Source organism: Thamnophis elegans, chromosome 8, assembly GCF_009769535.1.
Source record: "Thamnophis elegans isolate rThaEle1 chromosome 8, rThaEle1.pri, whole genome shotgun sequence".
NCBI lineage: Eukaryota > Metazoa > Chordata > Lepidosauria > Squamata > Colubridae > Thamnophis > Thamnophis elegans.
The window spans coordinates 9,029,485-9,056,648 of NC_045548.1; the positions used below are offsets into that span (position 1 = coordinate 9,029,485).

Consider the following 27,164-nt stretch of genomic DNA (forward strand, 5'->3'; position numbering starts at 1 on the left):
TCAAACCTCCCTCCCTCCCCCCCTTCCCCCCCCCCAGCCAGTTACCTTTCTAAGCAGTTCAGAGAACCGGTTGCTGGAAGAAATCTCCTTTTGTTTTTTTCCACTTTACAGGGCTAATCCTGTAAGGAAGGCAGGAAGGAAACATTCTGGTGTTGTTTCTAGCCTAACCTTTATTGCTCTGCTTACAGAAACTGCCTCTCCGGTTAACCCTTATTACATTGTAACAGCTAAGGCGAAGCGCCCATCGATGTGAGTTGGCCATGCCTACCCAGTCACATGACCACCAAGCCCCGCCTACCCAGCTGGTCATTAAGGCAGAGACCCAGTTGTTAAGTTATTTGAATCCCACCACTTCTTGCAAACCAGCAGAAGGTCTGGATAGCCTCATTGTCTTTGATTTGGAATTGTCCCAGGTTTTTCAATCCGTACTGTCTTTTTATTACCAGAGGAAAAAGTAAAGATGAATAGCTTTTGGGTGGATAACATTCTAGCTGAAAACATTCTAGCTGAAAGGAGCTGCCTATTTTGATACTCTGATGGAGAAACAGTGAACAAGAAGAGAGAAAAAGTCTGGATAAGTCTAAAAGGGAAGAAAAGCAGAGGAGAGTTTTCCTCAGAAAAGGAGGAGTAGAAATTCAGATTATTTTACAAGGGTTTTTAAATCAGGCTATCCACTACATATGATCCTGGGGCTCACACCCCTTTATTTGAGGTTGTGTCTTCCTGATCCCACTCTGCATGATATACAGTTTTCTCTAATAATTAAACAGCAGATAATAGTTCCGAGGAAATACAGGTAGTCCTTGACTTACAACCATTTGTTTAGTAACCCATATGAAGTTACAACTGCTCTGAAAAAAGTGACTTATGACTGGTTTTACACTTATGACCACTGCAGCATCCCCATGATCACATCATCTTAAATTCGTACCAATTATCTGGACATACCTTTAACAATCTTTGGACCATTATGTTATTATCCACTTTTAATGTCAGTACTTTTTAATTATATTTTAAGGTTAGTATTTTTTAATATAGTGTAAAAACTAATGTGTATTGCTGGTCTTTGACCATAATAAAGATTTTACTTACTTACTTACTTACTTACTTACTTACTTATTTATTTATTTATTTGACTTATATACCGCTTCATAGGGCTTTCAGCCCCCTCTAAGCGGTTTACAAATTTTTTAGCAAATTGAGTCAGCATATCGCCCCCACAGTCTGGGTCCTCATTTTACCCACCTCGGAAGGATGGAAGGCTGAGTCGACCTTGAGCCGGTGAGATTTGAACCGCTGAACTGCAGATCACAGTCAGCTAAAGTGGCCTGCAGTACTGCACCCTAACCACTGTGCCACCTCGGCTCTTACTTACTTACATCATCTAAATTCAAACACTTGGCAACTGTCATGTATTTATGACAGGTGCATTGTTCTGGGGTCATGTGATCACTGGTACTAATCTTCCCGGCCAGCTTTTGACAAGCAAAGTCAATTAGGGGAGGACCGCTGGATTTGCTTAACGACCGCGTGATTTACTTAAAGTGCAGTGATCCATTTAACTGTGGCAAAAAGATCATAAAATGAGGCCCAACTCAATTAACAATTGTCTCATTTAACAATGGAAACTTTGGGTTTCCGTTGTGGTCATAAGTCAAGAACTACTGGTAAAATTAACTTAGAGCCAAGGTGGCGCAGTGGTTAGAGTGCAGTACTGCAGGCCACTTCAGCTGACTGCTAGCTGCAGTTCGGCGGTTCAAATTTCACCGGCTCAAGGTTGACTCAGCCTTCCATCCTTCCGAGGTGGGTAAAATGAGAACCCGGATTGTTGTTGGGGGCAATATGCTGACTCTGTAAACCGCTTAGAGAGGGCTGAAAGCCCTATGAAGCGGTATATAAGTCTAACTGCTATTGCCATTGAAAATAAAGCAGCCTTTCCTTGATGGCTCTTTTGTTTAAGACATTTGGAAATGTCTGCTTGGAAAGAAGAACATTTTGGATATTCTTTTCCTATTTTGCTCTTCCTACAGCTAAGTCAAAGGCCTACAGTGGAAGAGTTGAGAGAGAGGAAAATCCTCATCCGTTTTAGTGATTACGTAGAAGTGGCAGATGCTCAGGACTACGACAGACGGGCAGATAAACCATGGACAAGGCTAACAGCTGCTGACAAAGTAAGTAGGACAAGCCTCAGAAACAGCCAGGAAGCTGAAGAAACATCTCAGATATTTTTGGAGGGAACCAGTAACCAGAGGATGTAGTGAAATTTATTTTCTGTGGCAGTGACTTCAACATCATCCTTGCCAGTTGAAAGTTCATAAGACCTACCCAAGAGGAGCCAGAATTGTATGGTGTTTTTTTTCCCCCTCTCCTTTCTGTTTACCATTTTTTTTTTCGTTATTTTTTAGTTCTAGTTTTTTTAGTTAATTTTGTTATCATGCACTTGCATAATAATTCTGGTTGGTTCCACACAAGCCTACATTTCCTCATTTATTGACATGTATACGAGTGTGGTGGGTGTCTCTTCCACCTGAAATCCTTTTCCTCGTGGAAGAGTGACACATGACACGAAACTATCTTCCACAACCTCACCTTAGCAGCAGAGTTCGGCTGTTCCTCATGTAGTTTACTCACATATTTCTTTTCAGCTGGCCTAATCGCTTATTCTTTTGTCCCACGCAGGCAGCAATTCGCAAAGAGCTAAATGAATTTAAGAGCACTGAAATGGAAGTTCATGAGTTAAGCAGGCATTTAACAAGGTAAGACGATACTCTTTTAAATAAAAGTTCTTAAAAACCACCCTATTCCTATATCTTACTTATTTATCTTATTAGCTAGATTTTTCTCCTGCTCAAAGCAGCGTATGTAGTCCTTTTTCCTCCCATTTTATTTCCATTTGCAACAACCTCTGAGAAAGGCTAGGCTGAGAGATGCAGACCAGTGGTGGGTTTCAAATTTTTTTAGAACCTCTTCTGTAGGTGTGGCCTGCTTTGTGGGAGTGGCTTGCCAGCCATGTGACTGGGTGGGAGTGGCTTGCCAGCCATGTGACTGGGTGGATGTGGTAAAATGTGGTGAAACTCACTTAACAACGCTCTTGCTTAGCAACCAAAATGTTGGCTCAGAAACTCTGGCATTTGAAGCACACAAGTCTTAAAGCTGTCAAGTTACAAGACCCTCGCACCCCTAACCCTTTAGGAAAAAAACCCCAGGGGAGTTCAAACTTGACAGCTTTAAGACTTGTGGACTTCAACTCCCAAAATTCCTCCACTCGCTCTTCATCTTGATGATGTGCGGACGGGCGGGGGGAGAGATCTGGAACCGGTTCTAAACGGCACTGTAGATTTGTGGAACCTCTTCTATAGAAGAGGTTAGAACTGGCAGGAACCCACCCCTGATTCATACACAGACAGACTCAGAATCACCCAGGGTGTTGTCATGGCTGAACGTGGGCAATCAGACCTATTTCAACATTATTATTGTTCAATAATACTCAATATTATTAACCAATATTAACATAGTGAATGATCTCCTCGGGTTCTTTTCTACTTGATAATTGTATATACAGGGAAGAAACATAGCTAAATTCTTGAAAGAATCTTTCATTTCCATTTCCAGCGATTGTCAGAATGCCCCAAAGATGCCACTGCTGAATTTTGCTTTTGTACTACTCTTAATAAGCAGAAATAAAAACCTTGCATTTCTTTATAAAAAAAAGAAAGGCATAGATTCCTGATAAGGAGAAGAGAGGAGGAAGAGGTAGTTTTTTGGAGGGTATGTTACAACCTGGAGTCAGAAGAATCTCACTGTGAAAAATTTATTATGTACAGCAATCGAGAGATATGTAAATAAAGTGGGATACAGTATAAATGATACTTTGAAGAGAACTGCTTCCTATTTACCTAATCTTCACAACAGTTCCACATCATACGACACTTCTGAGTTTCCCTTTTCTTGTTTCTCATCTGAGCCCCCAGATATTTTTTTTCACCTGACAAAAATAACGCCACAAATCCTTCTACCGTTAAGTTCATGGTAGAGTTAATGTCCTGCCTTCCAATTCAACGGTCTCTTAGAGCTTGGCATCCATCAGTTATGTTGGGACTGCTGTCCGGGAGTTATAGAAATTACAGCTTCAAGTTATATAGAATGTGTCAGGCTGGGAAACATTATTTTGTGTGTGATATTTACATTAGTGCTATCTGTACTCTCATGTCCTCTATTGCAGCTTGCTGAACAAGTAATTTTTTTTCTATCACATGGGGATCGATCAGGGGTGGGTTTCAATCAGTTCACGGCAGTCCCTGGGAACCGGTTGGTCAGCGAACCCGGAAGTAAGTAACTTCTGGGAACGGCGAAGGGCCCACCCGCTCGCCCGCGCTCCTTACCCGGTTTTGACAAGTTCTGTGCTTCCACGCATGCGCAGGACGCATACAGCGCCTGCGCGATCCTCCAGGAGCAGCTGTAGCATCGCACAGATGCTAGTACGCATGCGTGCACCGCGCACGTGCACGAGGACGCCGCCGGGCCCGTTCCAACCGAACCGGTTGGAACGGGGCGAGAAACCCACCCCTGATGGGGATTATATAAAGGTATACTGTTATCAAATAGACAATCAAGAATGTAAATGAATTATGATTTACTGGAAAAAAAATAATACTAATTGTAACTGAACATATACTGTACAATGAAAGTGAGGTATTTAGTTATACAAGATGAAAAATCTGAGATGGTAAATGTTATTTGAGAATATGGATGTTAAAACACCTGTAACCAAACGACATGCTGTATGTGATGATGCTTTTTTTGTGTGTGGGTTTTTTCCTTTTTGTTTCGCTTTTTTATTGTTGTGTGTATGTGTTGTCTATGTAATAAAAATGTATATTTAAAAAAAAAGTAATTACTGGGAATCAGCCCTCTCTATGATCTGATAGTTTATTGTCAACCATTTTCTGAGGCAAGTACATCGCCACATATTTTATTTAAAGTAGGGGTCTCCAACTTTAAGTCTTGTGGACTAACTACCAGAATTCCTTAGCCAACATGGCTGCTGAGGAGTTGGAGTCAGAGGTGGGTTCCTATCAGTTTGCACCTATTCGGTAGAACCGGTTCGTCAAATCTACCGAACCAGTTAGAAGAGGTTCCACCAGCGGACCCGGAAAGCAGGCCACATCTACAGAAGAGGTTCCAAAAATTTTTGAAACCCACCACTGGTTGAAGTTCACAAGTCTTAAAAGTTGCCAAGTTTGGAGACCCTTGACTTAAAGCACTATAGTAAATAAATCCCCCTCCCCTTTTTAAAAAGAGCCAAGGTGGCGCAGTGGTTAAATGCAGCACTGCAGGCTACTGCTAGATCAGCAGGTCAGCGGTTCAAATCTCACCGGCTCAGGGTTGACTCAGCCTTCCATCCTTCCGAGGTGGGTAAAATGAGGACCCAGATTGTTGGGGGCAATATGCTGACTCTCTGTAAACCGCTTAGAGAGGCCTGAAAGGCCTATGAAGCGGTATATAAGTCTACTGCTATTGCTGCTATTGCTATAAAAAATTACTACAGGTTTTTTTTATTTGGTTGGTTTTGTCACTGATTCTTCTGAGTATGGGTGCTAATGCTGGTAGTAATCTATCTCATTTGTCTGGGCTTTTTCTTCTTCACTGTTTTAGGTTTCACAGGCCATAGGAACGGAATATGCTGCCATCTTGAGAGCAAAATGGAAAAAGAACCATAAGTGCTGATGTCATTCATTTCTCTGTTACGTACAGTGGTAAATCTTCTGAACTGAACTAAAAACCTATGAAAACATGCAGGAAATGTGAGTTTTCTCATCCTGGGAATAACTTCCTCGTACAATCTGTTGGCACAACATTCGGCAACTGAGGCTATCTTGGCAAGAATCATCCCTGGAGTTGGCACACTTATATTTTAAATGCTGCTGTATGGAGCCCCCAAGCCATTTGTTCACATTAGTGGTCTTTGTTTTTCGATCCCGTCAGTCCTCTTTCATCTCTGAAGGAAGCTGAGGCCCTTGGTATTTGGCACTGACAGAAGTTCTGCTGGACACGAAGTCACTGTTCTGGAACAACGTTTCTACCAAACATTTCATTCTGTGTGGAGCACCTTAGATGGGGTGAGCTGGGGAAATGGAATGGATCCATCTCTCTTTGACTTTCCAAACCCCACCACCCCGGGAAGATCTTCGGCTGACTGGTGGGCTACTCTTCGATTTCTACAGGACCAAGAAAGATTCTCCACCCTCCATTTCTCTTCTTCAAATGATTCTTTTGCTGCAATGTTTTGGAAGAGTTCAAGATTGGAGAACTTTGTCATCGCACGCTTATTTTCTACAGTGGAACGTGTCACACTGCCTTCTGCCCTGCTGGCTATTTCATGTTTCATATGGTCCTGTGTAGCAGTTCGATAGCCTAGCGTGTCCTGGCGTGGCCTGTCAGCTTTACATAGGTTTTTCCAATTCACTAATGTGCAGGACAGAAAAGGCACGAGTTAAAGAGAACACTAATTATGCTGTATGCTTGGATGTTGATTTTTGTTTTCTTCTTTTAACAGGAGGGATTTCTATTCTTCAAAGTGCTTCTTGGTATAAATAACTAAATATGCTGTTGTGAATGGCTCAGTCTTAAATTGAGAAACAAAGCATTTGGCAAAAGGCTAGAGATGTGCTATTGTTATTATTTATCATCATATTTTATAGTTTATTTTATGATATTGGTCTTCTTTTAATAAGAATACCTTTGCACATTGGAAAGGATTATGAAGCCACTGTATCAAAACACTTTGGTGATGTCTACTAAGATCTACATCTAGTTCAGATTAAACATCTCTGACTATGCCTTTTAGGTTGAAACGTTGCCATCTTGAACGTTTTGCCCATCCATGCAAATCACTATAGATATGGCAGCTTTAATTCTCAGACCTTCGCTGGTGTAAGATTATAATCTGAGATCTAAATGTGGTTGTACTTAGAGGAGACTGTTATACTGAATAGGTCTTAAATAGACAATAACTTAAGTACTGTTTCAGTGGGGTCTCCTCTAAAGTGAGGGCTACTTAAGTTCAGGTGATTTCAGTGGGCTTCATCTATTTAGGATTAAATCAAAAGAGTGGTTGGATTGATCAATTTTCTTTGAGAAAACATGTATATGGAAGCACATTTTAATGGGTGACTGCAATGATTCAGGTTCTTCTCCAAACTAAAACCTGGGTCACCGTAGTGCCCATTACAATCCTCACTGAATATGTGATTAAGCTAGACTAAGAAAATCCATTTTTTCTTACACAGATTGGTTTTGTCTAGTTATGTTACTCTGGGTATAAGAAAAAAAAGGAGATGAAATAATAGAGTACTTTGTTTTTAGATAAAAGTACATGTATTGGTTTTTTTTATTTAAAAAATGCAAAAAAATAAATAAAGAGATTACGACACCACCAGTGGTCAGCAGATGAAGTAGGCTGGGTGAACCGCTAGGACTGTGGAGATGGGATGGTAGTGAAAATGTTAATTTATTTGCCTGGTTTGCACAGAGCAAATCTATAGCAGATAAACTGTTTTTTTTTACACCTTGAAAACACTCATTTTAACATAGCCAGTTTTCATCTGTCATAGTTTCATAGCATTATGAAATAATGGAGACCTGCTTGCCCACCATACCAGCTTTACAGTCCACCAATCCTTGAGTGAAGCTCCTCCCCATTGTTCAAAGACTTATTCTTACCACCACCACGGATTATCTTTTTCTTTCTTTCTTCCTGAGAAGAATTAATGGGTTACAGAACTGATCCTCTCTGCACATCTGAATTTCCAGATGACTTTAATTTCACTTTGCTGATAATCCAGGTAGTTCCTGTCTCTTTACCTATGAGGAGTAAAAGACCAGGACCATACATGAAGGTTGGATTGAACTGCTAAAAGCCCATGCATAAGAATCTTCTCCACTAATGGTCAGCACCATTACGTTAGTTAGATGAGGGTCAATGGACTTAGTTCATTTGAACTGTGTAGGGATTCTAGGCTGAGCCCCCTTTTCACTCTGCCCCCAGGTACTGCCATTCCTTCTCTTGAATCATCTTCCATAAAAGTGAAAGCATTTTTGTCCATGTTAGAAGACCCAAGGAATAGTAACTCGATATTTTTTTTATGCAGGTGTATGGGTGGAATCAAGAAATGGGGCATAACTAATTCATACAATGGAACTGTATGGTGTAGCTTATCAAAATGGAGGGTTGTTTTGCTTTCTGCATACAAATCCTTTCAGGTTTTTGTGTGCAAAATATTTTATTCCAATCCTTACCATCCATACAAGCAAATTGTTGAATTGGACAAAACTATCCGTTTTCAAAAAGTCAAAAGTTATCAGCTGAGGTCCCACCCACTCAATGTTTAAATAACTTGATTATTCCCTAAAGCTCTTTGGTGAAAAATAGCTTATTTTTGAAGACCAAATGGTGTTTATTCTTTCTAAAGCACAGTCAGCTGTTTCACCTACAGAGTCAGCTGAAACATAGAGTTATATGCCACAGCTATGCCAAATTTAACTATTTTCACCAGTAAAATCTATGGATAAAAACAAGCTATTGTTGTTGCCCTACTCCCATTCCTTTCACCAGGGCTCGAGTAGGATGTATTTTGTTTAAATGGAAAGAGGCAGTCTTTTTCCTAGCATATTCGGTTTATTTCTAAGCCTCTGTTGTCCACATGAAGCTCTCAGACATCTATTTTCTACTCCTGGAGGAACCATTCCCCCCCACTTAATCTCTATGAAAGAACAAGGATTGTAAATCTTGCAAAAGGCACACAGGGCTGCAAGTCAGTCCCGCATAGAACTTGATTAGGCAGCTTAACTTAATGGTTGCAGGACTAGAAATGAGGATTCCAGTTGCTCTCCAAGTTATTCTGAAACCGGTACATTTCCCAGGTCCTTTTCCCGTCAAAATGAATGTACATAGTTTTGTCTTTGTATAGGAGTGAATGTGGTGACAGTCGAGACTGTGATCTTCCAGTATTGTAATTTAACAGATTATGGCTGTATGGAAAACGATGATGATAAAATGTAAATATCTAGAAAAAAACACTAAAGTGAATCTCTACATCTAGAGTTTCAATTTGTATATACTGAAACTGCATGGTATTTAAATTGTCTTGGATGTATGCAGTTTCTTTAAAAAAAAGTTTCAAAGAAAAAATGTTTTGGTTTTCTTTCTTCTGTCTGTTACATGTTCAGAGACACCCAGGAGTCAAAAACGAAGCCGCAGAGAGAGCAATACTTATATCAGAGGATCAAACGAAGCTCTGGGGAAGTCTTCCCCATCCTTTGAAGAACGGCATTTTGTCCACCTATGTAGAATGTTACCAGTTGTCTTGATGCCCGGTTTATGGACTCCCTGGAGGCCTTTATGGTGGCTCCAAAACCCATCAACCGATTTGGTCATTGGTTTTGGAGATTAAGCAAATCCCGTTTGCCTTCTTTACATTTTAGTGGGGGTTTTCTCATTGTTTCTCATTGTTTCCAGTTCTTCAGAAATCATAGCTATGGTTTTAATTCAACAGAAAAAAAATTGCAGCGATTATTTTGTCAAATTCTGCCAAGTGTTTTCTTTTAGTACTTTCTCTTAGCCCTGGACAGTTATTGATTGAAGAGGGCATCACTGAATTAATTACACTCCACGAAGCAAGCCGTTCCATCCTTCATCTTTGTATGCAAAACTCAGTGATGAGTTTTCCTCTTAACATTCACATGGTAATATTTGACTTCTGAACATTGTGTAAAAAAAACTTATGAGAGCTCTTTCTACACTAATCTAAAATAGGTTTGTTCAGGTGAAAACCTTTGCAGAACATTAAAGAGAACAGCCTGCCTCTGAAGAAAGATTTGAATTTCACTAGTCTGGCACCTTATTTTTAAATAGCATTTCACGCTTGACACAGTGAGGATTCTTGCACTGCTGTGGAACAAAATAAAATTTGAAGAAGGGATCAAGCCATTACGAGAAGTCATTTGTTGCTCACAGTCAATGTTACTGTAATCATAAAAGTAGTCTGCATTTTAAACATATGAATGGAAAGGCAATACATTTATTTCAAATAATAAAAATGAATCCACTCTATTAGGAATTGCTGATGACCAGAGGATTAGTGGATCCATTGTGGTGCAGTGGTTAGAATGTAGTATTGCAGGCTCACTCTGCCCACTGCTAGGAGTTCAATTCCAACTGACTCAGCTTTCCATTCTTCCAAGGACGGTTAAGGACGAGGAGCCAGATTGTTGGGAGCAATATGCTAACTCTGTAAACTGCTTAGACAGAGCTGTAAAGCCTATATATCTAAGTGCTATTGCTATATCTGATATTCAAACTCCGATCCCATTTCCTCTGTTGGTTTAGCAGCTTGGTAATTTCTGCTGCCAGAATCCATCTTCTGGGGTGGGATAAGGGATAATTACCTCATTTGGTATACGTTTAGTCTTGGCATGAGAGGAAAAATGCAGTCACTTCCAATGCTGCCTTTATCGAAATAAAAAAGTTCAAATAATTTATATAATGCCCTTTCCTTGCGGCATAGGATAGTATACAATACAATACAATAGCAGAGTCGGAAGGGACCTTGGAGGTCTTCTAGTCCAAATGGCTATCCAACATCTTAAAGACTTCCAGTGTTGGGACATTCACAACTTTTGGAGGGAAGCTGTTCCACTGATTAATTGTTGTGTCAGGAAATTCCCCCTCATTCTAAGTTGCTTCTCTAGTAGAGCAATTGTGGCTACAAGATTCAACCCTTTTTCTCCGTTTGAGAGAAAACCAATTCCACAGGATATATACATATAGAATCAAACTTTATTAAACACAGAAAATGTAAGGACAAAACCTATTTTGAAATGTAGTATGAAAAGATAGACATTCAAACTGGAAGATAATTACAGAGCTGTCCAGATCATGGTCATACAGCAACTTACAAATTAGTTTAAGAAAGAAAAATCTAAAATACAATAGACCAGAAGATGGGCAGTGATCTAATTCAGAGAACATTCCGCAAAATATCTGTACAAACTAGACAGATTTCCAATTATTAAATTAATATAGCAGAAGGAAAAGGTATGTTCATTAAAATAGTGTAAAGATTGGTGTTAAATCCCAAATAGAGTTTACAGGTTTTCAATCAGTGGTGGGATATGACCGGTACGGGCATACCGGAGCCTGCTGGGAGCAACAGGTACCGTTCCGGTACGGTGCTCTGGAGGGCCCGCCCACCCTTCTTACCTTTATTTGAGTCGATCAGGGCTTCCGCACATGGAGCGGCGCCTGCTCTGCCGAACAGCTAGAGCATTGCAAGAGGTAAGTACGCATGCACGCACTGCGCGGGTGCATGTGGTGGGCGCACGGCCCCGTTACACCCTACCGGTTGCACCGGGATCCGGAACCCACTACTGTTCTCAATGTATAACCGTTCAGCCAGTGGCTATTCCAAGTAATGATGGCACTAACTGAATGAATGGTTGAATGAAAACCATGATCGGGAGTTCCAGCCATCCCAGTGGAGAATCACGATCTGGAAGCGCCAACACAAAGATCTATCTTCACCCAAGAATATTTAACCAGGTCAGATAAAGTTCTAAAAAAATGCACTCATATAATGTTTAATTTTAACCTTGATTTGTTTCATGGCTTAGCAATGTTGTACAAACCTAGCCTATCTGGTTAGTTTATAATTTATTATAGTGTGCCAACCATGAAAAAACAATCCAAAGCAATGTAACTGGACTTTTTTCTAACACCAACAGCTATCGACTCCCTTTTTGTACATTTAGTGATTTGCACATTATCTTTGTTTTGTACAGAAACTGAGATGTATAAAAGAACTTCAGCCAATTTATTTCAATTACTTTAGGCAGAGCTAGGACCTGTTTTACTAAGGGTAGAAGATTGTGCTGTTGAACTGTTACGGCCCACATACTTTCTTTAAATCTAGAGGAATCTGAATGATAAAAAAGAGCTTGTTTAGTTGAATACCTCAATAAATAGCAATCACACTTAGATTTGTATACCGCTTCACAGTACTTTACAGCCCTCTCTAAGCGGTTTACAGACTCAGCCTATTGCCCCAACAATCTGGGTCCTCATTTTACCCACCTCAGAAAGATGGAAGGCTGAGTCGACCTTGAGCCAGTGAGAATCAAACTGCCGAAATGCTGGCAACCGGCAGTCAGCAGAAATAGCCTGCAGTACTGCATTCTAACTACTGTGCCACCAGTGAGGTGAGAATGAATGAACACTATATTAAGTTGATCAAAACCTTCCTTTCATAATGCTTTGATCAAAATAAAAGAAGTAGAGAAAAAGAGCAGCATTTATTTATCTTTGCTTGACATTTTTCTTCTCCCAGTTAGCCTCTTCCTAAAAAGTATGTGATAACAAATATTTCTGACAGGAAATCTGTGACTTTCCAAATGTTGATGAACTACAACTTTCGGAATCCTTCACCATTCACAATGTTGACTGGGACTTGACTGCTAGGAGTTGTCATATTATAGATTTCAACTCTCTGCAACAGGAGTGACACATCACAATTACAACCACTGTACCCACAATATTTAAATTAATTATATATTTCGGAGAAGGAAACAGAGATAAAGCAAAAACAAATGCAGGTAATTTCAAACTGAATGAGCAGGGGTTCCACAATGTTTGTGCCACAGTTCAATAGCCTTGCTCACAATTGCATCAGTATTATCTTGAGGTATCTATGAAAGATAAAAACATAGCTTGAAATACAGAGGTATTTTACAGTGCAGTCTTGAATGTGTTTGAATGTGTCTTCAAAATACTATTGAATTTGATTAAAGCACTGTTTTCTAAGAAGCTGGAATGTATGAAATACTTACATTTTCCAACAACTGTTCAATTTCAGCACTAGTCAAGGCCATCAACTTCATTTTAAAGGTTAATAAGATCTCAACAGCAACAAAGACAAGGATTTTGCAAGAACCGCTAATAACCTTGTCCCAAACCCTAGAAAATTCAACGAGACCGTCATAAAATTGCTAATTTTACAATATACAATTTACATTATCATTATATTGCCTTTGTAATTAAAATTTGGTGAAGCCCTAGGAAAGCTGAACAACTCCTAGAAAAGCTGACAAATTGTCATTTTTCAGAATGCTGGTAATATAATTGACTGTCAAAACATCATGTCTATGTGATTCATGGACATATTCTCCACTGGAGACTACAGGGACTTAGGTTTTCCAGTGTAGGAGAGGTGGAAGGGAGAGAAACTTGCCTTTGTAAACTTGATTCAGGTAGGCATCCAGCAAAACACTTTCTAAACCAAAGATTATAAGGAAGCTGGCCCATTGCTGAACACGACTTCAGATATGCAAGAAGCCGGTTGTCCTCAAGGCTCAGGATTTGTTCCAGAAGTTTTGGCTGCAGTAGCATAAGTATAAAAAGAATTAATGAAATATGCTAAAATCAGATTAAAAACTTTCCTTGTTCATAGATAGTTGTGGCAAGAAAACCATCAAATTCAATTTAGTGTGATATATGAAGCAAATGACATCATGCATGATCATTCTTCCAGGTCAGAAATATGCATAACAATATATTTCCAAAATCATTTGAGAATTCCTTTACAGAACCAGTTTTGTAAAAAAAAAAAAAAGGAATCACATGGCAAAAGAAGCACATTATGACATTTTTATCATGGCACCAGTTTCTGTCTGCTAATCCATTGGATTTTTTTCCAGTGGTTCTGCTTCACACATGCAATTTGCATGCATACAGGACTGTATCCAACATCTTCAAAATTACTGGTCACATTTTAAGAATAACACTCTCCCCACCCCCTCAAAATCAGGTCTTCCAGGGTACATTTCATGAATGTAAGACTCCCTTATGGTCACCTGATCAAAATTTGGACATTTGGTAACTGGCATGTATTTATGACGGTTGCATCGTCCTAGGATCACGTGATCACATTTTGCAACCTCCTGTCAAATAACGGGAAAGCCAGATTCACTTAACAACCATCTTACTAACTTAACAAGTATATCTATTCACTTAACAACAGTGGCAAGAAAGATTGTAAAATATGGTAAAATTCACTTAACAACTATCTTGCTTAGCAACAGAAATTTGGGCATCAATTGTGGTCCTAAGTTGAGTATCAGGTTTTCAAGGTCATAATCAGCACCTTGAATTACATCCAGAACTAGGCATGTAATTAATGCACAGAGAGCAGTGATGCTTTGTGGCTGGATTTTGAACCAGATGAAACTTCCAAGCGTTTGTCAAAGGCATCTCTACATATGCTGCTTTGCAATAGACAAGGTGTGAGTGACTAGAGCAGAGCTGTCAAATTCCTGGCCCATGGGCCAGATGCATCCCTGGCCACACCCATGCCCAGTTTAGCGAAGGGGGGGGGGAGCCCCGACACGTCACATGATGCTGCTGTGATGATGTGAGTTTGACGCCCCTGGACTAGAGCATGAGTGATCAAGTTTGAAGGGCCTCCTAAACGAGGAAAGGATGCAGCTGTTGCACCAAGTGAAGCTGTCTAAAGGCCTTCCTGACCACTGTTACTACCTTTTACTACTATGGTTACTACAACCATAGCCACTTGGTACTTGATGTTCCATCCCCATCCCGGCCTGCATAGCCATCAGTCCCTGGGGCCGAACTTTGATAGCTTCACTCTGCCAGTCTGGGACTGAAAGATATAATTGTGTAAAGGAAGAAAACTGGAAAACAGTGCCTCCAATTCTCAATCCCTGGAATTGATTCCGAAGGGAAATTGCTTTAAATCACCGTGGTTTACTTGAAATAACTAACCTCCAAACCAAGTAAAGGTTAGCACATTTTTAAAGTTCAGGTACAACAATATAATGCAGTTAATCAAAACTGAATATGAATGTTTGCAATCTACTCCTAGCAGATGTTTGTGCAAAAGGTAACATGGGGCACGTGAAGCCCAGCAGGAAGCTGGATCACTTATGACAATAAATCATCATATATTGTGACACACCCAATCTCTTCTATCACTCTTTGCAGCCTCTTGGTTTTGTCAGCAACTCTCAAGATAATGAATTGTAACATAAATCATCAACAAAAACTGATAGAAGCTAATCAGTAAGAGAGGTGTGTGTGTGTGTGTGTGTGCGTGTGTGTGTGTGTGTGTGTATACATACATACTGAGAATGTTCCAATCTCAGAGCAAGCCCTTTTATTTTAATTATATATACATACATGTTGTGGCCCAGCAGGAGCCGTTGGAGCTGCCACCAGACTCCGACAGCGAGGGGCCCTATGAGTCGGCTCTGGAGGATGTGGAGGACCCTGGACAGGGTTCCAACTCCGAGCAGGGCGCAGAGAGGCTGGTTGGCCACCAGGAGGCACCTGAGCCTTGGACCAGTGGAGAGGAGACAAGGGAGTATGATCCTGAAATCAGCAGCGATTGTTCCTGGATGCCCGGCACCGAAGAGCTAATAGGTGTCAGGAACAATTATGCAATTACAGGAGGTAATTGCACTCAGCTGGTGGTCATTAGGCTCCTCTCCAGACTATAAAAGGACTGCTTGTGCACTCGCCCCTTTTGCAGAAGTCAACGCAGGAACTAATGTCGGAGAACATTATTGTGAGCTTGGCAGGCTGGATTGCTGTCCAAGCTTGTCTGTTGTTGCCAAGGACCTGTCTATCTGTTAATTAAATGCCGTAACTTATCTTTGGCTCGGAGTGTGTGTTGGTGTGGGACAAGGGTGAGTCAGAACACATACAGTATACATAATTAAAATAAAAGTGCTTGCTCTCAGATTGGAACATTTTTTCAGTTATCCTCTCTTACATGATTCATCTTGTCTGAAATAATCAGCATATTTCCAATCTCCCACTAGTGTTTCAAGTGTCACTGGAGGAGATCACACATACACCCAAAGCCAAGGGCAAACAAACTATCTCCTACTTTATCACAGCGTATTTTCTCCAATCTAGACCACAATTCTTCGGTCTTCTTCAAAACCATGATGTATATTTTTAATGATAGAATCCCTTACGCCACCAGGTTCAAACTTTTGGGCTTGGACAACCTGGAACTACACCGCCTATGGTCTGACCTAAGCACAGTACACAAAATTATCTGCTACAACGTCCTACCTGTCAACGACTACTTCAGCTTCAACCTCAATAATATACAGGCAAACAATAGATGCAAACTCAAGGTAAACCGCTCCAAACTTGATTGCAGAAAGTGCGACTTCAGCAACAGTGGTCAATGCCTGGAATGCTCTACCTGACTCCGTTGTTACATCCTTTAACCCCCACAGCTTCAACCTTAAATTGTCTACCGTGGACCTCACCCCATTCCTAAGAGTACCATAAATGGGGTGTGTGCATAAGCGCACCAGCGTGCCTACCATCCCTGTCCTACTGTCCCCATTTATTTGTACTCATTTTCTTGTTCATGTCCATGTTTATACTTATACTTGTTATCTTGTACGTGTTCGACAAACTGAAAATAAAAAAATAAAAAAGATACCTTGCCAGAAGCAAGTGTCAAAAAATACAGAAAAGTGGATTGGACTTATTATGGAAATTATCTTCTTTTACCACAATCCCGAATCCACTTTTTATAACAAATGCAAAATAACGTGGTATCGATGGATAATGGAGTCTATTATAGAGTTTGTATACGCACAAATTCAATGTAAATATATGCACCCATGTTTTACAGCTACATAAATCCACAACAAATATTAGAAATGGCCAACATAACACTAGAAAGTGTTGATCCTAGGCAATTGCTGTTGTTTTTTAGAGGGGGAATATAAACCCTACAAGACAAGCAAACAGCGGGAGTCAATCATGCTAATTTTTTAATGTTCCCATTGATATCTCATGTGAAATTATTTAAACCAACAGCCCATAGCCAGAAACTACCTTAGATCATTGTAATTATCTTTGCTTCTCCCAAACATTTGCATGTAATTTTAAACATATATTTTCCTTATCTCTAACAGTAAGTATGATATATATTATCAATTATATACAGGCAGTCCGCAATAATTCATTTAGTAACCAAAGTTACAAGAGCAATAAAAAAGTGACGTGACTAATTTCTACATTTATGACCAAATGCAACATCCTCATGGACATGTGATCAAAAATCAGGTGCTTGGCAACTGACTCATATTTATGATAGCTGAAGTGTCCTGGGGATCATGCGATCTTCCTTTGCAACCTTTTGACAAGCAACGTCAAACGGGGAATCCAGATTCACTTAATAATTGTATTACTAACTTAACAACTGCAGTGATTCACTTCACAACTGTGGCAAGGAAAGTTGTAAAATGGCGTAAAACCCACTTAACAACTGTCCTCACTGAGCAACAAAAATTTGGGGCTCAATTGTAGTCCTAAGTCAAGGACTTACCTCTACCTGCCATCCTATTTCTATATTGGACGTTCGCTCATATGTGCAGTTCCGCAGAGATCACACTTATTTTCTTACCAGCTGTGGTAATGACTCCTTGTACCTATTGTTTAACTGGTTCACAAAACTACTGACTAGCCAGTAGCAATCAACATTGTCTTCCACCATTTCTTCCATTGCTTTCGCAATAGCAAGGAATATCTCATCTTCGGGTTGCTAGAAAACAAAGAGGACATGGCAGAGAATCAGAGAAAGACATTCATGCATTCAGTTAAAAAATTGCAATCAGGTTCCCACTAATAAGCAAATGTGTTTGGTACAAATGTGTACGGAGGATGCTACCCAAAACTTTCTAAATCCGCAAAGCTACGGGACTTCTGAGAAGGAATGGTGAACGGAAAACGAGTTCACTAGAAGTGGAGCTGATGACCTCAGCAGAAGGGCTGGCTCTCCGAACAAGGAGAGGACTTGCGATCACTCACAATTGCTCCAGACAATTATGGAGTGAGGATATGACATCAGTGGATTTGAAATTGCTGGGAAAAGAGGACATAGTCATATTTTGCTTAAACCTTGGCCAGCACCTTCAAAAGGACACTAGGTTGGCTGATATCATTTCCTAATCCCTTTCAGAAATTGCTTGTTAACTGCTTTCAGTTACTAGGATCCTTTGGATGGACAGGTTTTATAGCACAGGAAGAGTTGTCTTTCATGTTTAATGAAAGAGGTTTCAAATACAAAGGCTTGTTTTCTTTTGTTCCATCACGCCCAATTTTCAGAGACAGCCTGGGTTAAGTTCCTGCTGTTTGTTTGGCAAAGTTTTTCAGAAATGATTTGCCACTGCCTCTGTCCTAGGGCTGAAAGACAGTGACTGGCCTAAGGTCACCTAGTTGATTTTGTGCCTAAAGCGGGACTAGAATTTACAGTCTCCTGGTTTCTAGCCTGATTCCTTAACCACGACACCAAACTGGTTCTCTAAACATGGACATTTTGAAAGGCATTTTTGAACAACAGATCCAGAAGGTAAGCTTAAGACCCTCTGCATCTATAGATAAGACTGTGTTTAAAAGACATTATGGAAGAGGAACACGTTGTATCTGGGTCCTAAAGACCGGTTATTATAAGTTAAAAATAAAACTGTGATTGATAGATGATTTCAAGTGGCCCTCATTTACCTTCAATAACCATCTGAACTTACGACTATTCTGAAAGAGAGATACTTAATTCTGACGTTTGGAGTGTCCCTGTATTTATGTTGGTGATTGGATTACAATTACGACACTGCAGCATAATACCGTCATGCAATTTTTAACCTTCACTTCCAACTTTCAACAAGCAAAGTCAACAAGGAAGCTAGCAGGAGGTTTGTCAGCCTCTGTTTTGCTGCTTGCTTTTCGGCTGCCATTGAAACGGGGAGGGAGGACTGTTATTTGGGAGTTGTTCTTAGCATCTACTGCGCATGTGGCCAAGGAGGGGAGTTTCCTGCCAAGGCCAACTGTCCGGCATACCAACCTGATGATGCTTTTTGAAGATGTCTTCCACCTGACAGCTGTGGTGATATTGGATTGGACTATGGACTGGGGTTACCAAGGGGAGGGGAATAGGTCATGCAATGATATCTAATGCTTTCGCGCGCTTTTGCTCAGATCCAGCTTTGCTTAGCTTCTATTTACTTATAATCAGTAAAAGGACTCTTAATTCTGCAAAATGGAGTTGAGTGGTTTCTTTCTTGGTTATTAAGTGAAGCAGCTTTGACAAGGTTGCAAATGGCAACCATGTGGCTTTGCACTGAACGACACAGTGGGATTCCCTTAACAGCAGCAACCAGAAGTGCAGGATTTGTGGTGCGGTCACAGGATGTTGTCCTTTATGACCTTATCACTTAGCGTCAAAAATTCCAGTCCCAATTGCCAACTTCAAGACAACCTGTTATCAGCCCATTACACACTGTGTAAAAATACCAATTTGAGGGTAAGATAGACTATATTTATTTATTTATTTATTTATTTATTTATTTATTTATTTGTCTTGTATGCCGCCCACTCCCGGAGGACTCCGGGCGGCTCACAAAAGACAAGGGAAAGGGGGGAACAAGACAAAGACAACATATTAAAAACAAAACCAACATTCACAATTTCTATGGAGGTAGATGCTTCTCAGCTCTCCCCAGCCTGCTGGAACAGCCAGGACTTGGTGGCTTTGCGGAAGGCCGGGAGGGTAGTAAGGATCCGAATCTCAACAGGGAGCTCATTCCAGAGGGCCGGAGCTGCAACAGAGAAGGCTCTCCCCCGGGGAGTCGGCAGCCGACATTGGCTGGCAGATGGAATCCGGAGGAGACCCAACCTGTGCGATCTAATTGGTCTGAGAGAGGTAATCGGCTATAAACGCAGTTTCAAATATAGGGGCCAACAAAGGGCTTAAACAAGGGTATATTTCTTTTTCATTTTATCAACCCAACAGGAAATGCCCTAAGCCAGGGGTGGGGAACGATGGGCCCTTTTATGACTTGTGGACTTCAACTCCCAGAATTCCTGAGCCAGCCATACTCAGGAGTTGAAGTCCACAAGGGCCCAGTTCCCCATCCCTGCCCTAAGCGAAAGTTTCATTCCCTCACATTGACTAACAATACTGAATCTATACTGCTATACATAGATGATGCTGTCACATTACTGCAAATACCAACATGTTTTGAGCAGCCACGGCATTTAATCTCAGTCAGAAAAAAAATCTGGGTTTGTGTGTAAAAATCTTATTAAAAGAAAAAGTAATCTTCACTGACCAAAGGAAAAGTTGAGTTCTGAGGTAGCTTTCCTGATTCCAACTGATATATCCGGAGGAATACTTCAACCTGTGGAGTAGAATCTGTGATAAAGCGAATTACTTGAAGGGCACGATATACATCCCCATATTGCTCCTTTCTGTATTTCATCACAAATGCATGAGAGTCATGGTGAGGTGGGAGAATTCCTTTAAAGAAAAAGAGGAGAGATTTAGATTAAGTTCTACTTGTTCTAAGGGTGAAACATTCATCTTCATAACAATTATTCTCAGATCAAATTAAAAAAAAAGATCTAGCATTTGTTCCTAAGAAATGCTTTGGCACTGTAACTGCAAACACTACTTTGCTAGCCATATAGTACTAAAATTCTCGTTGTGCTTCTACATTTGTTTCTATTCTCAAGCTAGCTCAAACTATGCATTATATCGCAACTATTTTTGAATCAAGGTACCTAAAATACGTTCGGAATGCAAAATCTGGGACCCATTATTCCTGTGGAATTGAAATTCCACAATGTTCAGACCAGCTGTGTTTGCAAAGTTGCAGGCACTGAAGCATCCCCACAATCCCAATTGTAAACATGTGAGCAGCCAAGTTAGTGGGGGAAATTGGCAGGTAGTCAGAAGTCACTTCTGCTCCCACTGTTTTTTTTTCCACACCCATAGTCCTTCTGTTTATCTTTTTAGGTTAAGTAAATATTGACTTACTACTGAAGTTCATTTGCCATTATTATTATTATTATTATTATTTATTTGTCTTGTATGCCGCCCACTCCCGGAGGACTCCGGGCGGCTTACAAAAGACAAGGGAAAGGGGGGAACAAGACAAAGACAACATATTAAAAACAAAACCAACATTCACAATTTCTATGGAGGTAGATGCTTCTCAGCTCCCCCCAGCCTGCTGGAACAGCCAGGACTTGGTGGCTTTGCGGAAGGCCGGGAGGGTAGTAAGGATCCGGATCTCAACAGGGAGCTCATTCCAGAGGGCCGGAGCTGCAACAGAGAAGGCTCTCTCCCGGGGAGTCGCCAGCCGACATTGGCTGGCAGATGGAATCCGGAGGAGACCCAACCTGTGCGATCTAATTGGTCTGAGAGAGGTAATCGGCAGGAGGCGGTCTCTCAGGTACCCAGGTCCGATGCCATGTAGGGCTTTATAGGTAGCGACCAGCACCTTGAAGCGGATTCGGAGACTAATAGGTAGCCAGTGCAGCTCGCGGAGGATAGGTGTAACGTGGGTGTACCTTGGTGCACCCACGATCGCTCGCGCGGCTGCATTCTGGACTAATTGGAGTCTTCGAACACTCTTCAAGGGCAGCCCCTTGAAGAATTATTAGAATTATTAGAATTATTTTTCCATGTACACTCTTCTTAGAATATTACAGGACTGTGCAGCATTAGGATAAAAAAAGATGGTCAACCTAGAATTTCATTATTCATTCTGGTCTCATCAGACTGCATTACCCTTCTCTCGAAGGATGACCCAATGGGTCACAGCACAGCTTAATGTTTTCTAATGTCTCTGCTAACAAGCTGCAAGGACAATTTCCTTGCTAAAGACAGTGTACCGGAGGAATGAGCAGAAAAGCAAGCCTCAGTCGTGTACTTTTTTTTTAATGAACGTGAGAACTCCCTGTAAATATATGTACATATATGCAAAGGGACTTAGATATGATTGATTTAGGATTAATTACACAATAGAGCTTTTATACAGAAAACTTCAAGCATAGTCCAAGCCTCCCATTTATTAACAAAGTTACTGATCATTTTTAACCATGTATTTATTTTTAGGAAACAAAACAGGGAGACTAGTCTTCCCCATCCCAGATACAGATGTGGTTGAGAAACTGAAATGTACAGTTCCAACATATTTGAAAGAAGCCAGGATTGAGAAGCTGATTAAAAACCACAACTGCCTATTTTGCTTAATAGCAGCTTTCTGAAAATTTCAATTATTTTTCCCAGACTCACCTTAACAAATCTAGAATAGAGCAATTGTTAAAATACTTTCAGGGTGGAAAAAAATAAAAATTCTTTCTTAAATACCAAAGGTACTCAGAGACATAATGCAAACTATTAGAAATTTGACTTTTATGTGTTACAATAGCCAATTATATTGCTCAGTGCCACTTCTTAATATATTTTAATGGGTGCACCTGCTAAGGCATCTATTGCAAGGTTTTATCGGGGAGCAGAACTGCAAGCAGATCAGCAAAGCCACCCTTGTTATTTATAAGGAAGCCTTTGGTCTTCATCAATTTCCATACCTAGAAGCACCTTCCATACCAACATCCGGTACATGGATGGGAGAGGGAACCTTTGACTAAATGTGCAAAGCTTCTCAATATCTGTAAATAAAGATACAAAAACATTGTTTAACAATGTTATGAGGCAGCTCTAATCAATACTCACACTGGAACCCTGGCACTAGAACAAAAGGGTCCTCAGAGAATATTCCCCTCTGCTGACACTACTTATCTCCTGTTTACAATGCAGTCCTTTCAGCAGTCCCAAGATGGTTCCACACTCACTTGCATTCTGATTCAGGTGACTCTGAGGACACAGATGAGTTTCCAAAACCAGAATATTAATAACTGCCTAGTTGCAGAAAGTATGGATCCCTTCCACCCCCCATCCCCTATTAGTTAGAATTGAAGAAGCTTCTTGTATGAGAAGCAAACAAGAAAAATCAGAAAGTCCAATTGCCTTTAAAATAAATCCACCTTTGAGACCAGAAGGCAGGATAAGAAACAATGGATGGAAACTAATCAAGGGGAGAATCAACCTAGAACTAAGGAGAAATTTCTTGACAGTGAAAACAATTAACCAGTGGAACAGCTTGCCTTCAAAAATTATGGGTGATCCATCACTGGAGGTTTTTAGGACACTGGACAGCCATTTATCCAGAATGCTTTAGGGTCTCCTGCTTGGGTAGGGGGGATGGATGAGAAGACCTCCAAGATCCCTTCCAACTATGTTGTTCTGATACAAGGACATCATTCTGGACCAACTAAAGCTTCCAAATTCTCAACGGCAGCCCCATGTAGAGCATATTACAGCAGTCCAATCAAAAGGTGACTTATCCTCATCTACCATTCTTACTTCCAGCAGAAGACAGATTTAAAACGATTTGCTTCTATAAAATACTTAAGATGGAATATTTTCACAGGCTGAAAATGGAGGAGAGAAAAAACATATTTCTCATCCCTCGTTTCTATCTTGCTATAATAACATTTCGGGTTTTGGTGAAAATGGATATTCAGTTGTCAAAGAAATTCAGAATCCAGAGAGTAATTCAGAAAGACAAAAAAGGTACTGTATTTTTCGGACTATAAGACACACCAGTGTATAAGATGCACCAAGATTTTGAAGAAGTAAGGAAGGAAAAAAAAGTTTTTGCCTTCTCTCAGCCCCCAGTAGCATTCTGTAGGCTTCAGCAGGGCTGGGCAAGGCAAAAACAGGGGCATTTTTGCCTTGTCCCAGCCCTGTTGAAGCTGCTGGGGGCTGAGGGAAGGCAAACAAGCCTCCATTTTTGTGAAAAACATGCCGTTTTTTGCCTATTTTTTGTAAAAACGGGGGAAATTTTGCCTTGCCCCAGCCCTGCTGAAGCCTGGAAAATGCTGCTGGGGGCTGAAGGAAGGGGGGAAAAATCCCCCGTTTCTGCGAAAAATGGCCAGTTTGCCACAAAAAATGAGATGGGGGCGGGGCTTCGGGAGAACAAAAATGGCTGTATTCGGTGTATAAGGCGCACCAACATTTCCATGCTCTTTTAGGGGGGGAAGGTGTTTCTTATACTCCAAAAAATACGGTAATTCTGCCCAAATTCAAAACACACCCTTAGCAACTATAAACATTATACTACATAGTATATTGCACATACCCAACCGATCATCTTTCAAAAGAATTTCTAATGATTTTTTTTCTTCAACACCACGAAATCCTACTTTTTCATAGTACACGGATCGGAAATTTCTCTGAGGATCCTCAGCCATGCCTCATTCTAAAATAAAGACAAATTAAAGTATGTCACCAAATAAAGTGTTTTACCATCAGTATATTCAACAAGAAAATGTTGCAGTACAAAATTCTGTTTGGTGTTACATTCAGTCACATTCCTTTCCAAATAATTAATTCCGCTTCCTTTTTTGCCTCTTTCCCAACCTGTCCAACCTTCCTCTCATTGGCTAGATCAGTTCTGCTTCCAGTGTTAGTTTGCAATATTTTAAAGACCTTGAAGTCTACCCACCCAAGTAATATTCATAGTCCTTTATGTGCAGGGTGAATGCAGTTTTGACTGTGCATGAACTGGAACACAGGGCAGTGTTCAGGATTTCTAAAAAAAATAAGACACAAGTCTGATGTAGTTGTGATTCTAAACCATGATGGGAAACAGGGATAAGCAGCAAAATTAAAGCCAGATTCTTCCCTCCTTTCCACTTCTGCTATTTCTTTTTCCTGCACAGTGGGTTTCATTTTCTGCACACTTCAATTATGATAAGTCATCAGATACATTTTGGGGGGTATGTGATACTGTTTTGGCTACACAGACAATGCAATTCACACTTTAATAATGCAAAAATAAGAAGCATAGAAGCATATGTTGTAGTTGTCACTAAAGGGATACTTTAGACGCTTTCAGGTTTCAGAAAAAAATATGGTAACTTCATTTTTACTTCTTTGCAATAAATAAAATAATGGGATGCATGAAGAAAGTGCATTTCCCAAGTTTAAACCTTACCTCAGTGACAGGCAGCGAACTAGAGCGAAAGGATACTTGAGGTTTATTGCTAAACATTAAGTTGGTGTTTTAGAGAGAAACACTGATAGTTACAGCATAGTTTGCTTCTAAAAACTAAGGTGTTTTTTTTAATAGACCCTGGAATTTTATTAAAAAACCAACAATCCTGCACAATCTAGTTTCACTACAAATTATGGCATTAAAGGATTCTTGCAAATCAAACTAAAAGTTTCCAGAAAGCTCATCAGTTTTGGAAAAAAGATTTGTAGTACAATATTTTAAAAGATTTTCAAATATTTACTAAGTGGATTAGCATTCCAGTCACAAAGTGGATTACAGTACATGGAAGACTTGAGTGATAAATATGTTAATCTTCTAAAGCAGTGGGTCTCAACCTTCCTAATGCTGTGATCCTTTAATACAGTTGACCCCCAAACATAAACATTATTTTGTTTTCTGTATTATTTTTGAAAATGTGTTTTCCAATAGTCTTAGGCGACCCCTGTGAAAGGGCCGTTCGGACCCCCAAAGGGGTCCCGGTCCACAGGTTGAGAACCACTGTTGTAAAGCAACCAAACCAAACCCATCTCCATTGTTTCTGAAGTTAAAGAGTTACCTTTGTTTTCATTCTTAGGCTACAGGGGAATTTTTTAAAAAGGAAGACCCATCACCAATTGTTTACACCTATGTTTCCACAGCTGGTTGTTGTGTGTTTTTAAATTTTGTATTGTTATGTTCGTCTTTTTATCCCCCTGTCTGTACCCCCTTCCCTGACTGAATTGTGAGCCGCCCTGAGTCCCCTTCGGGGGAAAAGGGCGGCATATAAATGTAATAAATCCAATCCACAGCTCAGAGGAGCATGCATATTCTTATTTTCTGTCTCGATTCTCAAAATAACCCCCTTGAAATAAATTGGGTTGAGTTTTGGTTTGGGACAAGCTAACAAAAGTCTTGGGCTGGACTTGAATCTAAGCGCCCCCCCCCCCCCCCCACAATTTGGACCTTCAAATACACAGACCACGGTGTACCCTTGGTGGTATCAAAGTACCTACTACTAATAGGAGATGAAGTCTAACACAACCGGAGGGCAGGCACCAGGCTGCAAGGAACTGACTTGGGAGGATAAGTCGTTTGAAATGCCACAGGGCAAAGGCGCTAGTCCGCAGGATATCCACGAGGGCGCCTCTCTCTCTCTCCTCTGGGGAACTGAGGCATCTGGTGAGATGGACAACAGGCAGTTGACAAGATAGCTGAAAAGGAGGCCACCGCGAGAGAAGAGCTTAAGGTAAACTGAAATAAACGGCGGGGGGGGGGGGAAACAGAGCAACGAGATGGGGAAGCCAGCGGGTCGTAACAGTGACTGAACGCCAAAGATAGGCTGACTTGGAAGGCCGTCAAAGCCGCCGCGACTGGAGCAAGAGAAGTAGCTGGAGACACCCGGCTGAGGCAGCTAACAAGACGGCCGCTTCTGGATTCCGATCCGGCCGAAACGAGAGCCACGCCTCGGCCTTGCCAAGCCAGTCGGCAGCTCCGCCCACGAGCTCCACTGCGCAGACTCCAACCGGCCCAGACGTGAAGGGGAGGGAGCAAACTTACGGAGGCAACCGGGCAGCGCGAGGCCTCACCTTTCAGTTATCGCGAGTTCTCCGGCTTTGTTGCTTTCCATAAAGAGAGAGGTGGAGGGGGGAGAGAGAGACGCTGCGCAGGCGTGCAGCTGTGGCTGCCGCCTCTGGCGGAAATGTGTTCGAATCTCGGTGTCGGTTCTGGCGGCTGGCCAAAGCGACTGGGTGGGAGGGGAGAGTTAAGGGAAGAAGGAAGGGGAAGAAGAGGAGGAAGGAAGGAAGGAAATAGAGAAGGGAGGGAGAAAAGAAAAGAAAGGGAAAATAAGCTGGTGTTACAATAGGCGGCAGAGAGGGTGAATAAAGTAACCCAAACTGTATATTACAACCTATTAAATCGAACAACAAATGTATAAGAACAACAAATGTAAAGCAGAATAACAATTATGTGAATGTATACTTACAATGGTATGTAAGAGAATAAAAAATAAATAAATAAATTGCCTGTTGAAACACATACTTTTATACTATAGAGCAGTGTTTCTCAACCTTGGCAACTTGAAGATGTCCGGACTTCAATTCCCAGAATTCCCCAGGCAGCGAATGCTGGCTGGGGAATTCTGGGAGTTGAAGTCCGGACATCTTCAAGTTGCCAAAGTTGAG

The 27,164-nt window shown here is 40.9% G+C and overlaps 2 protein-coding genes across 5 annotated transcripts in view; one reads left to right on the top strand and one right to left on the bottom strand.

Moving 5' to 3' along the window:
* Positions 1–8,276, top strand: part of PHACTR1 (phosphatase and actin regulator 1) — a 108,046-nt gene extending 99,770 nt beyond the window's left edge. The window contains exons 10-12 of the mRNA XM_032222398.1: positions 2,031–2,171; positions 2,680–2,756; positions 5,656–8,276. Coding sequence (XP_032078289.1) covers positions 2,031–2,171; positions 2,680–2,756; positions 5,656–5,671 — 234 coding nt within the window. The 3' untranslated portion in view covers positions 5,672–8,276. The remainder of the gene's footprint in view (positions 1–2,030; positions 2,172–2,679; positions 2,757–5,655) is intronic.
* Positions 8,277–12,590: 4,314 nt separating this feature from the next.
* Positions 12,591–26,464, bottom strand: LOC116512707 (TBC1 domain family member 7-like). Of its 4 annotated transcripts, none has more exons than XM_032223322.1 (9): positions 25,995–26,464; positions 24,451–24,537; positions 24,085–24,204; positions 22,472–22,552; positions 20,206–20,393; positions 17,505–17,642; positions 13,284–13,429; positions 12,883–13,009; positions 12,591–12,741 (listed from the first exon to the last, which is right to left on the bottom strand). In XM_032223322.1, the coding sequence occupies exons 3-9, from the start codon at positions 24,194–24,196 to the stop codon at positions 12,655–12,657; spliced, it is 879 nt and encodes a 292-aa protein (XP_032079213.1). In that variant the 5' UTR covers positions 24,197–24,204; positions 24,451–24,537; positions 25,995–26,464; the 3' UTR covers positions 12,591–12,654. The 4 variants fall into 4 exon arrangements, with proteins under 4 accessions (XP_032079213.1, XP_032079214.1, XP_032079210.1 ...); XM_032223323.1 differs by having other exon boundaries at positions 25,991–26,464; XM_032223319.1 differs by lacking the exon at positions 24,451–24,537.
* Positions 26,465–27,164: the final 700 nt, after the last annotated feature.